The sequence below is a fragment of the Paramisgurnus dabryanus genome, chromosome 4, assembly GCF_030506205.2.
Source record: "Paramisgurnus dabryanus chromosome 4, PD_genome_1.1, whole genome shotgun sequence".
Taxonomy (NCBI): domain Eukaryota; kingdom Metazoa; phylum Chordata; class Actinopteri; order Cypriniformes; family Cobitidae; genus Paramisgurnus; species Paramisgurnus dabryanus.
Window position 1 is genome coordinate 13739368 of NC_133340.1, and position 18166 is coordinate 13757533.

An 18166-nucleotide genomic window follows, 5' to 3' on the forward strand; every position below is an offset into this window, starting at 1 on the left:
CAAAGGGCTTTACATATTGCCTCACATTCACCCTTTCACTCACACATTTATACACTGACTGTGGTGTCAACCATGCAAGGCGCCATCCAGCTTGTCGGGAGCAGCTGGGGTTTGGGGTTTGCTTAAGGACACCTCGACACTTGGTCAGGTGGAACCGGGAATTTAACCACCAACCTTCCGATTTGTAGACAACCTACATGAACCACTGAACCACTGCCTCCCCTCAGGTAGGGCTGGGCGGTATGATGGTATATTCCGTTACCGCGGAATAAAATGTCAGACGTAACAGATTTTTCTATTCCGTCTATTCCGCGGAATGCAAATAAGTAGGCGTGGCTTACTCTGCCCTCCAGCATGTTAGACTGAGTGTGACGGAGAAACATGTAAAATAGTGCAGTTATAAAAAATGAATGAGTTATTTGTGTAATTTTTATAATAAATGCCAGTGAATTCACCGCGGGTCACGCAGCGAGACTCTTGTCTTGCTCGCTCTCTCGCGCTCTCTCTCTCTCTCTCTCTCTCTCTCTCTCTCGCGCGCTCTCTCTCTCACATGCAGCAGCCGGGCGGTCTCTCGCGTGCAGAGGTCTCTCTAGGCAAGCGCAAGGATCTGCGTTGCCAAATAAAGAGTTGCACATAATGCTAATAGTTGTAAAGTTTTCTGACATTTAAGCAAGCTAAGACAAAACTCGCGTTTATATCAGTGACACGTGCGCTGCTGGAGCGATGTAGTTTGACGCGCCATTTGCTTATACAAACATATTTGATCAAAGACGAGAAAGAGATGCAAATGTTAAGGTATAATAGAAAGTAAAGGGCATCAAGACCTTAAAACAAACTTTATGATCATCACATCATAGCACCTGTCACATTTATAATATCTAGAGCTTCTTCTCTCATATACAGGTATTTATCCTGTCTGTAGGTTTTTGCATATATTTATACCTGTTCATTTTACATATTGCATATATGTTTAATGTAATGTATGCATAAATAAAAATACAATGAAGCCATACTATAGCTTCAATAGTCTATAAAATTAATAACTCAATTAAAAACAAGATTCTGTCTAATCAAGACTTATCTGTTGTTATCTTCTGGGCATTTTCACTTTAACATTATTAACTTTAAATTGCTCATATTTTAAAAACCGTGGTGAGCATTTAGTTAAAAGCTATAGTGAGTGGTGTATTTCTGTACATTTTTATCATCAAAAAAACAATATAAACTGAAAAACATGTATACCGTGAAATATTCCGTTCCGTGAAATAAAATGACTCATTCCGTGAAATAGATTTTTGGTCATTCCGCCCACCCCTACCCTCAGGAAAGCCTGCTATTGGCGATACGTCTGATGATCGTCGATATACGATACTGTTGTCTATCGGCACTACCAAAACTTCCATGCTGCTGTTAGCATGCAATTGATGCTACTTCAATGCTCCATCATCCTGCTATAGAACGCTAAAGTAGAGGTTAAAAAATGCATTGACATTGACTGCAAAATACCCTGACTCATTTTGAGTCACTCTGATGTGCAAGCTTATTGGCTGGCGGATTGCGAAAATATACGTGCATGCTGTTTCATGACTGAACTATGCAATTTCTACCTCCATAATCTGCTTTCACAGATTTCACATTTCCAAATAAAATGGGAAAAATTTTGCACTTGGATTTGAGTTGATCAATTGGAAACTAGATTATGAAAAATGAACATTAGGTACCAAAATATCAAATGTAATGGTTGGAAGGGGAGTATGGAGCGAGATATGCGTCTTTATTAAATGCGATAAATTAAATGACCTGAGAGATATAAAACTATTTGAAAGAAAAAGTTATCACACTGATAGCAAAGAAGCATTTCATGAGAAAAAAAAGAATATTTGAGAGAAAAAGTTTTCATACCAAAAGCAAAAAATAATAATATTTGAGACAAAAAAAAAGTTTTGAGAGAAAGTATTTTATCATGATAGAACATAAAAAATATAAATTTGAAATTTTTAAAATTATTTCTGAGAAAAAAAATCTCTCAATAATATGTTTTTTGCTATTAGTGTGAAAACATTTTCTCTAAAACAAAAAGTGTTTCTATCAAAACGCTTTTCTTTGCTCTCGATCCAATTTCTTGCTCTCGTGTCAGGATTGTGCTTTCTCTGTGAAAATTGTGTCATGGGCGGGGCCACGTTCCTATTGGCCAGTCGGGTAAGCATCGTCTTATCTTGGGAATCGAACTGAATCATTACACCGTTGTTCGGTTCACCTAGATAGATGCCTTCTCTGCTTTTAGTTGAGCACGGACACTCTAATGTTTGAGTAAGATGATGACACACAACTCGATGGATAGCTGGCTGAGCAAGTTCACAGCACTGAAGATTAAACATTAAAAAATGAAATGGTACTCTTATTCATGAATGAATGTGTATTATATTATTAGCTTGCTAATCGCTAATTAGCCATCATGCTATAGGTAAACTTGCAAATTCCAAATGAATGTTTTGATTCACTCCTTTAGTGAGTAGTGATCTAGTTTCTACCTTTGCACTTGCTAGCCTCAAAGCACCATTTATCGCATTTAATAAAGACGCATATCTCGCTCCATAGGGGAGGGGTTAAAAAAAAGAAATATTCAACTTGCAGTACAAGTTCATTTAGTTTAAAACTGTTAAAATGTGCACAGATTAAATTCTGCCTGACTGCGAGCGAGAATGTGCTTTACGAAAAGGTAAATTTTGATTCCTTGTTTCCTTTAAAAACGCCCTGCAGTTTACGAGCTGCTCATACTTTAAAAACACCATAGTTATGATATACAGTCATGAACTGTCATTTACTAGTCGGTTGCAAGTACACTGTAAAGTAAGTTTAATTGAAACTTACAATTAATTTAAACTTTCTTGACTAAGGAGTTCAATTAGCATAATATATTTCAACTTTATTTTTATAATTTATAGCAAACTCCTTACTAATCAAAAAAGTTTAAATAAATTGTCATTTCAAAGTGATTACATTTAAACATTTTAGACATTTTTACAGCGTAGAAGGACATTTTTCCTGTGTAACACTAGTCATTAGTTTACATAAAAGTCTATTTTGTTAACTTTTAAAACTACACTAAATACAACTGCAACCTAACTATTTTAATTTCATAGAGTTTTTAAGTTGTATGCATCTACACATTAAAAGTCCCATGCATCAGACTCATTCTTCGTCTTTTGAAAAGTTACTTTCTTAGTCTTCTCAGTTTCACACATTTAGTCGGACGTGTGTCAAGATGCAATTACTGCTCACTTCTGACGCATACTTGGTTAAGGTTTCTGTGGTGCAATAAAGCTATTAGCCTGGAGGGTTGCCCACTACTCAATAAGACCACAGGGATATTAGGCCTAATGTTCTGTAACCCAATTCTTGAGCTCTCCAAAAACATAATACAGCTCTACAAGAAATCCCTGTGAAACTCCCTGTAGGCCGATTTTAAAAAATCTGTGCAGTGAGGGCAGGGGATGTGGTTCTTTCTTTGGCACCCTCTTAACATCATTGTATGGATAGAAACTATCAATTGTTTTGTTCTGTGATCAGTCATAAGTCCAGGACTGGTGTGAGTACACTCAACTTAAAGCTCATATAACACACACCATTTCTGCTCATGTTAATCTAGAGCAACTATAGAGTAGTATTACATCCTTTATATATCAAAGTCTTTAGTTTTATCAGATTTATAAAAGACAGATCAGCTGTACAGATTCTTTCCCAAAAAAAAAGCAGAGCTGTGGAAAGTGCACTGCCGGTGGAGCGAGTCACAAGCAAACAACACACATAAAACATTATCCCACTATCTCTAGATAACTTATGATTCACTACAAGTTCATGTTGCTTATATTACATGCACTTATGTGCCGATTGCCAACAAAACACAGACATATGGTGCAGTTTACTTACCGTCTGCGACTCATGACCTGGTTGGGAGCGACCCATTTCAAAGAAATCCAGCGTTCCACACATGCACACAACTCCACTGCTACCCCGGATAAAAACAATATGCTGGGTTCATTCGGAACTGAACAAGTTTAAATTTCCCTCACAAACAACAACAACACACTTATTTGGTGACATTGATTTCATGTCAGCTCTTGGTTGGTGTTTGTGAGTGATATACTGGTTAAAGTGCCCGTAACTTCCACTGTACTTCCTGCACTAAAATTGCCAATAAATGAAATAAAGCAAAATTGTTACATATTTGCCTATGTTTAGCATGAGGAATACAACTCTTAAACAGTGTTACTAAGTCAGAATGCATGAAATAGCTTTAGAAAGATTAAGCAAGCTTAGGTCTAAGGCACAAACCCTTAAGAATGATGAGATCACCAGCTCTGTAATATAATAAAAAATGACATGACTCATCTCTAACCTAATGCACTCTCCTGAGTCCATTTCCACAAGCGATAACACTTACTGTAATGCACAATGTACATTACAATGGACAATATATTACTTTTGAAACAAACTATTTCTACGAGGCCACTGTTAGCGACACTGTTTTGTGTAGATACATCAAAGAAAACCTGCCTACTGTACGAGTCATGCAACACTATACAACACTGTTTTAACTTATGATTCACTACATGTTCGTGTCATATATATAATATGCACGCAACTATTTCAAACATAAGACAGAAGTCTTACTTACCGCATGCAACTCGTCATGACCCGGTTGGGAAAATCCACCGGATCAAACAAAAACGCAAAACTCCGCTGCTACCACGGATAATAAACTATAACCATTGTTTTCATAAGGCTGGATTTTCTTCTCCTTACATCCAAAAACACACTTCATCTTTCGTGCCATTGTTGAGTTTTGAAATTAAACAAAGCTGAGTGGCGTGATAAGATGTTTGCAAGTTCTAGCGTCTCCTGCTGATTGACGGGTGGGCGGGGTTTTCCGGGGGAAGTGCCCATATAAAGAAGTGATACGTATAGAAAACCCCTGAAACGTCATTTGGACCTGTAATCGAAAAAAACTTTCCGAAACGTGCACGAACCCTGGCGAAGTGCATTCGGCACACACAGAAATACTTTGTAACATGTCCAGCTGCTTTTTTGACACTTTGGCTACGTTTAGCATGAGGAAACAACTCTATAAATGTGTTAATAAGTCAGAATGATTGAAATACCATTGAACCCCCCCCCCCTTTAAAAAAGAGCAATGTTAAAAATTATCATGTAAGGTCAGTCTTGTCTTATTAGTAAGGCTCAAGAACCCCTTAATCAACATCACACCAAGCAATGTGTTCTTTTTAACTCACATTAAATTTGATATAATTCAGCAATTTTATTTAAGAAAACTGTAAACTACTACTGTTAGTGGAAAATTGACTCATCCAGTAGAACATATCGTCGCTGTTCGATGAAAACCACGTATGTCCATTTTGCAGATTTTGAGATTTTTTTGACGGATTGAATGTCCAGGTTCATTTCCGTATACAGTATGCTTCATGTATCTAAATGGCCAATGAAAAGTAAAGTTGTGAAATCATGTCATCTGATTTTCACGTATATCCATTTGGTGTCAAAGCTGTCAATTACCCTGCGTATCTCCCGCCCTGTGAAAGCATCTCGCCGGTCTCAGGAAGTTTCATCGAAGGTCAGCACTGGATAGCCGAAAAAACATAGCCTGGTGAGACAATGACTTTCCTTCATCGAGGTAAATGTTTCCCCCCTGACGCCAGACGTATGTCTAGGAGTGACAAAATTATGGTAGGACTGTGCAAACAAAGTATCTGTCTTCTCTAGCATTACCATGTCAGTGTATTGATTCATTGTCCCTTCATATTTTGCAAGAGACATTTAATAAATTAGGGGTGGGCGATAAACCGGTAGACAAAATTAACCGGTAGAAATTTGTCAACCGGTAGAGATTTTGGACTATCGTTTCTATCGAGGTTACGTGCCCACGTCACGCTCCTGTGCGTGTGGTCGCGAAAACGTAACGTTTGTACACGTATTTAAGCACTGCAGTTTTAAAACAAGTTATTTTAAGCCATTGAAACACAGACAACAGATCTGTATGCGTGCGTTCTTTCTGTGTGTCAGGAGCGGACAAGTCGCGCAACCGCTGCTCTTTCTGTCTGTGAGGAGCGTGCAAGTCGCGCGACCTCTGCTTATTAAGCTCGTGAGCATTTTTCCCGCTTTATTGGCCTTAAATACACATATGCGTCAAAATTCCCGTCTTTGCAAGCATCATCATAAACACGACCAGTAAGGTCTTAAGAGAAAGTAAACAGCTAAAAGAGAAAGCGCATGTGTAACAGTGTATTGGATCCGGACTTTGGTCTTAAAGGGGAAGTTACCTAATTTTGCTCCTGTCTGTCACTCGTGTTAATCAAACAGCATTGAGAAAAAAATCTCTCACTGCTCCTGATTAAATCACTTTTCTACCTTAAATAAAAATATATATAGGCCTATACATACATGCATAATTATTTATTATCATTCTTATTGACTGTGTATCTTCAGAGAGCTTGAGTTTTGTTTGTTTTTATCTTCTTTCTATGCTTGTATATGTTTTTTGTGAGAATTATGAACATTTCTATGGTATTAAAGATTTAAACCTTATTAAAACATAAAAAACTCTACCGTGATACATATCGTTATCATGATATAAAATTAATCCTATCGTGATAGAAGATTTTGGTCATATCGCCCACCCCTATGTATAATTAATATTAAATAAACTAAGTGTATTTAATAAACTAAGACGTAGGCTATTTAATAAACTGAGCGTATTCATCTGTCAATATAAAACGCGACTTAGCCATTGAAATTAATGATCGGAAGAACGCATAGTGACCACGTTACTGTAAAATATGCACGTATGCCCATTTAAACTCAATTTTGGTCAAATGTGGATTACACTGGCAAGAATATGGTTACATGTAGATGCCGTACCAAGTATGACAACGCTACATTCAACTGCTTTTGAAATACTGTGCTTTTTTTCACTTCCTGAAAAGTAACCATTTTGGACATACGTGAGTTTCATCAGGCAGAGACGATATAGGAGTTATTCGACCTACGTCATCAATGTTCGGGGCGGCCATGTTGTTGACATAGAAACCACGATGACAACTGTCAGTCTGTCAATTGACAAGCGAGGCAGTGTAGGTATTATCCATGGTATTATCCATGTAATGTTTTTTAAACAGCGCAATGGTGTGTGCTGTAATACACGGCTGTTCTAACAACAACCCCGGAATTAGTTTTTATGCAATACCGACTGTCAGAAAACATGAAAGGAATTAGTCAGAGGAGTTGAGCCAGCACAGGAGAGACTTGGCTAGCTTGGATAAATAGGTTCAACTTTCAGCCAACTCCCCACAGCAAAGGCTGTTACCATCATTTTATCACATGTAGAAAATGTTTCAGTTTTAAGATAACTTAACGTCACCTCACAGCAAAGTCTTTCCCCATAATTTTATCACATATGGTTAGCTGTAAGCAGTGGTTGAAACTGCTCTTTCAAATAAGCTGCCATAAATTGAGACAGTTATAAAATTAGTATTATAAAACGGCAGTTCTGGTTCTTCATTTTGATTGGTTGAAACGCGTTCTAAGCCGTGATAAAATACCCTGGTAAACCCACGGTTCAGACAGCATTACAGTATCACTGCGCCACTGTTGCTGCATACTGATTTATGAAAATAAACACCACAGTCTTTAATCATATTTTTCATTTGTATATAATTGCAAAATTATGGCGATATCCAGATAAATGTCAATAAATATTGTTGAGTCATCTAATCAATAAAGAGAAAACGCTCCCTGAGGAGTTTACCTCAAATTCATATTTCCGCTATCCACTGGGTGGCAATAAGGGATGGGGACGTGGCATCAATGATCGATCACGAAAACCATGATCATGTGGGTGTATTTATTTATTGTGGTTATGGCGGCATTTGGATGTCTGGTTAGCGTTACAAGCACCTGTGGTAGTAAAGACTGGGTCTGGAGATGCGTGTTTGACGTCGTGTTGAGCTACGCAGACCGGCGTATGACATAACATTACCATGTGTGATTCAAAAACAAACAGATAATTCAGCGCACCGGCCACGCGGAAACCCGCCGATCCGCGCAATGTGCGGCAACCCGCCGATCCCATGAAGCTGGCCACACCTCACATCACTGAGGCACTATGGTTTAAAAGGATGCCGTGATTTTCGAAAATACAGTCGGTCAGGTGCAAAATGTACAGGGCCGTCAAAAGTTCAATGGGTTATCATCTCATATATAAATATCAAATGTCAAGAGATATCAGAGAGCCATACGAGCATTAACATTACATCTTGATTGAGGTAAGAGGACGACAAAACACAGCTAATCGCTAAAATGATAGCAAAAGACTTAAAGCTGCTCAATGTTATGAAGCTTGAGCTTTGACTGGACGTGTTTAAAGCGCGCTGTTATGGTGCATGCTAGGGATGGGCATGATTAATCGACGATGTATAATTGATCATTAAGAATTTAGTCGATGACGTTAATTTGTTATTGATTAATCGAATACTTTTTTTTATCTAATGCAGGTTGCGTTGCCTAGCGTAGCATGTGTCTTGAAGCAATTAAATGAATTTCACTGTGGCAGCAATTCAACATTTTACCATCAGGGTGCAATATTTGACACCATACTCCGTTATCTGTGACCTTCCGTGTTTTGATTTAAAAAAAATAATCATGAAGAGGTCATGATTTTTTGATACAATAAACAACATTGTTGGGATCACTTTCTGAACGATTTCCCACCCGAGGAAGGATAAACCATTGATAGCCAAATCTATTTGTTCAAGTGCACACGCATTTAAAATGACAGTGAAGCTCATTGCTGAGGTCTATAACATAAAATTACCTGCAATTGCTGTGAAAATTGACTACGTAATGAATTTTATTCTACTATATTAACTAACTGTTATGCCAAAAGGTAAGAGATTACACAAACTATTAGATTCACTGTTTGGAGTTACGCGAAATAATTTTTCTTTAAGAAATTGCAGATTTCCTGTCTGAGCTAGAAGTCACTGTAGATAAAGCTCTTATCATTGGTGACTTTAATATCCCCATTGATAACCCAAAAGATACATTAGACTAGTGTTTATGGATGTTCTTAATTCTCTCTTTATTAGACAAAACATGATAGGGCCCAATATCCGTAAACACACACTAGACTTAATTCTGTCACTTGGACACAATATGTGACGTAGAATTATCATCACAGAGCAATACTGTTTCAGACCATTGCCTTGTCTCATAAACGATACTTCTACATAGACTCGATCCTCAACACACTACCGATTAGGCAGAACAATAATTTCCACTACTAAAGATAGCTTTATTAGCAATCTTCCAAACCTGTCCAAAATGAAACGTAGCAGATAATCGTGAAGATATGCTGTTGCTACCATTAGATCAAAGAGAATCAAGAAAAAAAAAATGCCAACACCATGGTATGACCATCATACCGCAGTTCTTAAAAGGCAGCTATAAAAATGGAGCTTAATTGGAAAGAAAGTTAGAGGTATGGCGTGCTGCATGGAAAGAGAGTGTTCAACACTACAGATAGGCAATAAAAAACACCAGATCTACCCATCTCAACAAGCTCAATAGCTCATTGAAGAAAATCATAATAATTCTCGATTCCTTTTAAACAAGTTGCAAAACTGACTTGAAATAAAGAAAAAACAGATACTAAAACTCCAACACAGTAGTAACAACTTCATGAACTTCTACACTAACAAAATTGTGGTTGTTAGGAAAAATATTCCAGCTATCCAAGCAGCGATCATTTTACCCACTGAACACTTGATAACCACATGAACAACAAAATCATTTAAAGCTACTACAATAGAGGAGCTCTCAAAATTAATAAAATCATCTAAATCATCATCGTGTATATTTATCAGAGCACCCCTAACATAACTTCTTACGTTGTCTGCTGATTTTTCTGTGTTTTCTCCCGCTTTTGTTAATGTAAAGCTGCTTTGAAACAATTTAACAATTGTGAAAAGCGCTATGTACATAAAATTTAATCAAATTGAATACCCATTCCTGACTCCTGAAAGTGGCTGTCAGTGTCTGTGACTCTGCTATACATAAAGCAAACTTTGGTCAGATGCACTACTGCCTTTCTGTAGCTAAATTAGTAGAGCTTGGCGCTAGCAAGATCAAAGCCATGGGTTTCATTCGCAGGAAATTACAAAACTGATGAAATGTGAAGCCTAAATGCACTGTCAATTTTGCATCTAAGTGTCATATACAGGAAGCTACTGCAGGCCTGAAGGGCCACTGTCCATTCTTAGTCAAACAAACTGGAAGAAGCTTATCTTTGGGATTAGTAACCAGCTGGACAGTAGCCCTGTATGACGGTAACTGGCAGCCCTGATTTACTGCCAAGGACTTTATAGCCATAGACATACTTACTTTAAAAGAGCAGTCCTGGTCTGAATATCTACCTATTCGCAGATTACAGATCCACACCAAATAAACCACACATAAACCAGATAAAAACAATCTTTAGGTTCACTTGAAAAACAAAGGGCAGTTGTGTTAGTGTGCCTGTGTCCATACATTATATGTACAGTATGTGTGGGTTCAGGGTGCAAACATTACAATTATACTACTGTACCTCTGCCTTGTTTTATTGTTATGACTTATTGTGTATGTTCGTTCTGTATGTAAGTTACTACTGCAAGACAATTTAACCATAGCCCTTTACACACATAGATTAAGGAAAACAAACAGGAAATGTGTATTGTTTGTTTATGGTTCATTCACACTGCCAATGATTTTCTGGAATCTGTGAGAGCGTGCACACACATCCTGTAAAGATCCTTTTAAGACACGTGATATGCGTTGTGTTTGCAATCGTAACCGCGGCTTCTTAAGTGGCTTATTTTCTAGTATTTCTCTATCATTATGAATATACGATCATAAACGTATGGTTCGCTATTATGCTGCAGAATGATTTCAGAACAGATAGTGAGAAGCTCTCTGATCTCTGTTTCATTCCAGTTGGCAGACATTTTTTGCCCATAAATGTTGATTTGCATTTAAAACCCCCATGTCAAAGTGTTGAATTATAACTTCTTGTTGCGATGACACGTGTCCTCACTACAACACGCAATGTTACTAGGTCCCCTACGGCAGGGGTTTTCAAACTGTGGGTTTGGACTCACTAGTGCAGTGTTTCTCAACCCTGGTCCTCAAGGACCCCCTTCCAGAAAGTTTTAGATGTCTCCCAATTTAAAACACCTGATCTAACTCATCAGCCTCCTTCCAGAATGTCTCCCTAACAAGCTAATAATTTAAATCAGGTGTGTTAATTAAGGAGACATCTAAAACATTCTGGAAGGGGGTCCTTAGGACCAGGGTTGAGAAACACTGCACTAGTGGGTTACACAGTGGGTCAGATGGGTCGCGCAAAGTCACTTAGCTTTTGTTACAATTAATGGCAATGGTTTTCATATCAGGTCTTTTGGGATTGCAATTAACTCTTTTCCACCAGCATTTAAAAAAAGTTGCCAGCCAGAGTCAGCATTTTTTATGATTTTCACAAAAGTTTAATGCCTTCCAGAAAATGTTCTTCTTTAAATATACACACACACACAATATAGCAAATGAAAGAGCATACCCTGTGCTTTCAAAAATACAAATTTATATTTGTACTCTTTTTATCACCTCCCAAATATGTGTATATAAGTAGTAAATCGCCATCACTTGCTTTCAAATGTAGCGGCATTTACTTCACAGAATCGGCAAAATCGCGTTCATAATCGTGGACAAATCGCCTCCGATAATGTATGCAATTTTGCAGAGCTGCTCCGTGAAATATGACTCTGTGTAGTAAATGCCGCTCCATTTGAAAACAGGTGATGGCAGGTCATCAAACAGGTGAGGACTACGAAACCGGCTTTACTGATGAGATACGCATAAATCAGATATAATTTATCGCCCATCCCTACCATAAGGGAATACTTATTAGTTGGGTAAGAGTTCCAGCTGGTGGATAATAGCGGAAATACGGATTGCCGGAAAAACTCGTCAATGCCGGGGAAAGAGTTAATCGTACATTTAATTCAATGACAATGAAGATATTTTTTCTATTTTGGTCAGTCCTTAGATAGATTATCCTTGTCTTAGTGGGTCGCGGAATGAAATGTTTTGAAACCACTGCACTAAAGCAATGTCCTCGTCCCCTTGACGGGAGCAACCCCAGAATCAATTACCGGACGTGTTTATGTTCACACAGAAGGCACGCTGGCAAATATGGCACTTTTCTGGGTTTAATGTCATGTGTGAAAGGGGTTCATGAGAAATACATTTCTTGGAATCTGTATCACTCACATTTGAAAAATGCCAGATAAGTTAGTTTTCTTTTTTTTTATGAACCTTTTGAATTAAGCTCCCGTGGCCTTGTACACCATCAGTGTATTTCTGCTTTTTGCATACATACAGGCATACTACTCATTTTGTGTGCTGATTTTCACATTATTTATAGTATGTAAGTAGGCGACTTCATTCACAGGGTTTGTTTAGAACCAAACTCTGTAAGTGTGTAATGCAGTTCCTGGAACCAAACCCTTCAGAAAGATAGATCTCCAGGAACAGGACTGGGCACCTCTGCCGTAACAGCTCACACTCCCAAAGTGATACACTGGCTGCAGTTTGAGTAAGGTTACTGAAACAAAGCAAGCAATAAAATGTACCCAATAATGCGATTTGAAATTTTCTGCTTCAGTACACATTACAGTCTTCCAGAGGAAATAAAAAACGGGCTACGATTTTAAAAGGGCAAAACACAAGCAGGATCAGAACGCCAGTCTTCCAGCTGCTTCAGGCGCACTGCTGAGCCACAGTCAGAGCTGAATTCCTCAGACACATCCACAGCCAGTTTACAAAGAAAGAGATGTCACACAAATAACAGAGAAAGGCAGAGAGATAAAATGCAACAGATGCATCAACCAGAAACTGTCCCCTGTGAGAGTGTTATGCCCCAAAAGTTCAGCTGAAGTGTGTAATTTGCAAAAATGTTTTCAAACTGATTTTCCCATCCTCTTTCACTGGCTAGACAAACAGACAGTCTTGCCCTGAACTCATGCCATTGGTTGAGTCAACATTTCTGTTTTGGACTGACTGGGACGCATAAACAAACAAATCGATTATTTGATAGTACCACAAACCACAGTGTTTACACACTTCAGAAGGTTAACTTACAAATAGGTTACTTAAACTACCCTATAAAGGTAAAAGGTAACTTCACAAAAATTTTAAAAAGTTAAGTATTTATAAATTTTCTAACCTATCAAATTTAAAGCAATTCACTCAAATAGAATTTCACACCTTAAAGGGATAGTTCACCCAAAAATGAAAAATTCAGTCATCATTTACTCACCCTCATGGTTTTACAAACCTGTATAAATGTCTTTGTTCTGATAAACACAAGACAAGGTATTTAAAGGAATGTTTGTAACCAAACCATTCATGAGCCCCGTTCACTTCCATAGTATCTTTTATCATACTATGGAAGTGAATGGGGCTCATGACTGGTTTGGTTACAAACATTCCTCAAAATATCTTCCTTCGTGTTCATCAGAAAAATAAATGTAGATACTGGTTTATAACAACATGAGAGTGAATAATTGTTTTTTTTTTTTTTTGGAGGGGGACTATCCCTTTAAATCTACATTTCAACCATAACAATTATTTTCAATGCACAGAAGCGACTGCTGCACAATTCTGAAATAAGCTCAAAGAAGCACCAGCTATAAAAACATTCTATTTGAAGTCATTGCCTAATTTAAAAAAAAAAATTGCTGAACCGCTGACCTCCCCAAAAAGACAAAGCCTTCGTGCTTATGTCATCTCGGCATCAGACTACCCCTTTTCCCCTGGGTGAAAGCAGATCTCCTCCAAAAGTTGTGAAAGTGTTGAAAGGTGGTTGTGCTAAATCTAAAGTTAAAGGACTGAAAGGATCTGGCAGGTGGATTGGCTATTAGAGTGGGAAAGATAAGAGAGGCAGATGTGGATAATCTGTTCCACCTGTGTTAACTTTTCCTACCTGGGAAGTACACGTGACCACACGCTCACACTGGAGAAGTCATCCCTATAGGTAAATCCCTCAGACATGACTAACGAACTGAAGTAAACAAGCATTGTTTATAAAATAAGAGCGAACTCTTTTTGTTTATGAAAGCGAAAAGAGCTGGAGGTGCTTAAGCATGGGTGGTTTTTTCAGGCATTCATCATTAACCAGAAGACACACTCCTGCAGGCTGAAACCGAATGCTTACTCAAGCCCTGGCGTCCCACGAGGCTTGCAACATAGCGGCTAATAATTTAAGTAGTCAACAGTTTAAAATGATAAAGCCTTGTGACAAAACCGATCATCAAGAATGAGACCAAGTTTGCAACTGGGCCTTGTAAGGCTATAAATCTGGCTCCCGGCACCTCATGGGTCCTGACCAGGCATCCACATTTACCAGGTGACTCCTTCACAGAGACATATAATAACTCTATATTATTACTCTATAAAATAACTCTATATACGTCTATATTTAACCTTCATGGTGTACAATTGCATTTACAATTACTCATCATTGCAGCTCCATCGAACAGATGAGAGATGGACATCAATGAAATGTGCAAGGGAGAGAAATAAGGTCAGTATATAAGCCATGCGCTGACTGATGCCTAATGAATTATTGAGGCCCGACACTGCTAGCGGAGTCACCGATCCTATACGTTAATGTTCTGTACAGCCATATGTGCAATTACCGGACAATTATTCAAATCCATGGCAAAGGTACAAGACAAATATTCCCCAAATGAATAGAAAATAAAGCATTAGGAACTCAGCAGCTTACATTGTTGCAGTCACAGTTAAGCTTAACTTTCCCTTCTCTCTGTGAATTCCATTTAAATGAATCTTAATAACCATTGAACTTCACTGCGACCCAAAGGGGTTTGAGAGAGCAGGAAAAACAAAGTCTAACTTTAGGCAATTATGATTTGTGTACTGTACGTCCCACATCATGCATTACTGATGGGATATGTTTCAAGATTTTCGTCAATTGCTGTGTGTTACATATGGTATTATTTATACAATGTTCATAGTAAAATTCCACAGAAGCTACCACTACTGTGTAACAAAAGAAAGTCAAAGTAATCGTGTAATGTGTAATGGTTATGTCTTCTAACACGTAATGTTAGTGGGTGTTTGAGCCAAAGAGAAGTACAGACAACAAATTCCTCATTTCTAGGAAATAATCACATCTCTCTTGGTAGCCACCAATAAAGCACATTGATGACATCATCCAACAGGTTTGTAAAGAGAGAGAGAAAAGAGACTGTCTGAAGCTGGTCATCAATGACACCTGCTTTCTTCTTTATGACAATAGAATAGAATCTTTAATACATAGATCAGACTTTAAACTAATATATATGTATATATATCCCTATGTGCTGGATCTCAATGCTTTTAAAAGAAAACATTTTTGAAAACAATTCAGCCAATATTTATCAAAGCTTTCCCTTAGGCTGACTTTAGTTAAGTTTTACATTTGAACATCAAAACTGAGGGCAACAATTCAAAGCCAATGAAAGACATATTAAAACAATCCCTCTACTAGAATAATACTAGAATTTGCCAGAACTTACCAGAATATCTCCTTGATCTTGGTCATAATCATAATAGTCGTGACTTGACTCGAAAGCAACATTTGCATAGAGCAATGCGAAACAGAAGACAGAAAATCCAAATAAGTGCATTTTAGTAAAAGAAAACCCTCTGAAGTCTGGACAGAGTCTGTTCAAAGTTCCTCTTTTTCACGTTTCGGCTTTCAGTAGCCGGTTTCTACAACACTCTCTCTTTCAACTAAAATAACGCACACGTATACATCCAACATTTTAAGACAGGTCAGCTGTGGAGATACTGGTCCATGTAGCGCTGTGTAAACTCTTAACATCCAGCTCGTGCGGAGACAGATGAGTGTGGAAGTGAGCTGAGAGCTCAATGGCATGTTTTATGCGATTTCACAGCGTTTCTTTGGCTTCTCCTCCCCCTCATGGTTTTCCCCAGACCGCCTCTGCGGTCGCTGTTATACAAATCCACAGACAAGCAGAGTCGCGGCACGCGCGGTTTCTCAGGTGTCCATTAATCACCGAATATGACGAGTGGATCGACCAGTTCAGATTCGAGTACATGACGCCAAACGCGTTGTGCGCGTCATCGTGCACCCCATGTATCAAACCACACACCATCCGTCCTAAATAAATAATTTTTATTGTTTTGTAATTATTATCACGTCCCATGTGGTACTATTTTGACATTAGCATCCTTAAAGGTGACATATAATGAGACTTTTTAAAAATGTAAAATAAGTCTTGGGTGTTCCTAGAGGGTGTATGTGAGGTTTTAGCTCGAAATACCCAACAGATAATTTATTATAGCATGTCAAAATTGCCACTTTGTAGGTGCGAGCAAAAATGTGCTGTTTTGGGTGTGTCCTTTAAAGGAGACATTTTACAAGACTTTTTTAAAGATGTAAAATAAATCTTTGGTGTCTCCAGAGTACATATGTGAAGTTCTAGCTCAAAATAGCATATAGATAATTTATGATAGCATGTAAAAATTGCCACTTTGTAGGTGGCAGCAAAAATGCAAATGAGCTGATCAATGCACTAATTGACAGTGCGTTGGTTGGATAGTGCAGATTAAGGGGCGGAATTAACCCATTCTGACATCACAAGAGATGTCAAATTTTTATTAGTTACTAGGTTGTTCTTTTTCACATTTTCTAGGTTGATAAAATCACTGGGGACCCAATTATAGCACTTAAACATGGAAAAAGTTTTTTAGATTTAAAGTCTTTTTTAAGATTTTCATGATATGTCCCTTTATAATGCAAATGAGCTTATAAAATGCAAACATTGATCGCTGTGATGGTGGTTTGTTGAAATTGAAACTCAATTGTGCTGTCAATTTTTTCTCTCTCTCTTGCTCTCGGCACTAAATGGCAGTGCCGTGGTTGGATAGTGCAGATTAAGAGGTGGTATAAGACTCACTTTCTACGTCATAATAGAGGCAAAATCTGAATGATCTATTTTTTCACATGCTTACAGAGAATGGTTTACCAAAACAAAGTTACTGGGTTGTTTTTCCACATTTTCTAGGTTAATAGAAGCAGTGGAGAGCCAGTAATAGCACTTAAACATGGAAAAAGTCACACAATGACCCCTTTAATGGATCCTTGTTGTGTGTGAGGAGTTTGGTGCTGTTAGTCTGAAAAGCAGCACTTTAAAAAAGTTTAATTAAATGCTGAAATGCGAGGAAATTTTTATGTATATGGATCGTAAACAAAAATATTGTTGTCTTATTGTTGTCTAGGCAACAACAGTCAATTTAATAATTCAATTTAATCCAGTTTGTTTATCTTTCACAAATGAAGGTCTGCCTTTTCTTCGATTGTGCAAAAACAGAATAACATAAAATATAGCAGTTATCAAACAGAAATGTGCATAATGTGAGACAGAAGTAAGAGTCCAAGCATATGTACATATGTGTGTACACACATGTCAGTATAAAATTGCAGGTGTTACACAGAAGTAACAGTAACAGTGTAAGCAGTAATGTTTAATAAATCAGGACAATCTATGTATCATGCAGACATTTCTCATCATGAATGTTAATGTGAATTTAAAACCCTAGTTTTAAAGAGCTGAACAATATATCTTGTTGCGATGATGCACATGCATTTTTGTGTATTATTATCTCATGTCTTACTGCAATGTTACTAGGTCCTCTTTCCGGGAGCGATCCCATAACATTTACGGGAAGTGTTTGCGTTCACACAGAAGCCTGTCTGCCAATTTTACAGGTATTTCTGGGACCAAAGTGCTGTATGAATACATTTTTTGTGTACAGTAGCACTTTTCCAAGGCTTTACGATCATGGATGTAGCTGTTTCCATGCCAAACAGAGATGCACTGAGTCAGAATGCTTTCTATAGCCCCTGTACAGAAAGTTTTCAGAATTGCTGTAAAAACCCTGAACTTCTGCTTTTGTTTCAAAACATCTGCTGTCTGGCTTTTTTATCCGAGTTTGGGTGTGAAGAGCTCAAGGCAAGTCCTCTGAG

General features: G+C 37.9%; 1 protein-coding gene across 1 annotated transcript in view; it reads right to left on the reverse strand.

Annotated features, from left to right (window-relative positions):
- Positions 1 to 16193, reverse strand: part of vegfc (vascular endothelial growth factor c) — a 68364-nt gene extending 52171 nt beyond the window's left edge. Inside the window, exon 1 of the mRNA XM_065265305.2 lies at positions 15690 to 16193. Within this exon, the coding sequence (XP_065121377.1) occupies positions 15690 to 15800 (111 nt within the window). The 5' untranslated portion in view covers positions 15801 to 16193. The remainder of the gene's footprint in view (positions 1 to 15689) is intronic.
- Positions 16194 to 18166: the final 1973 nt, after the last annotated feature.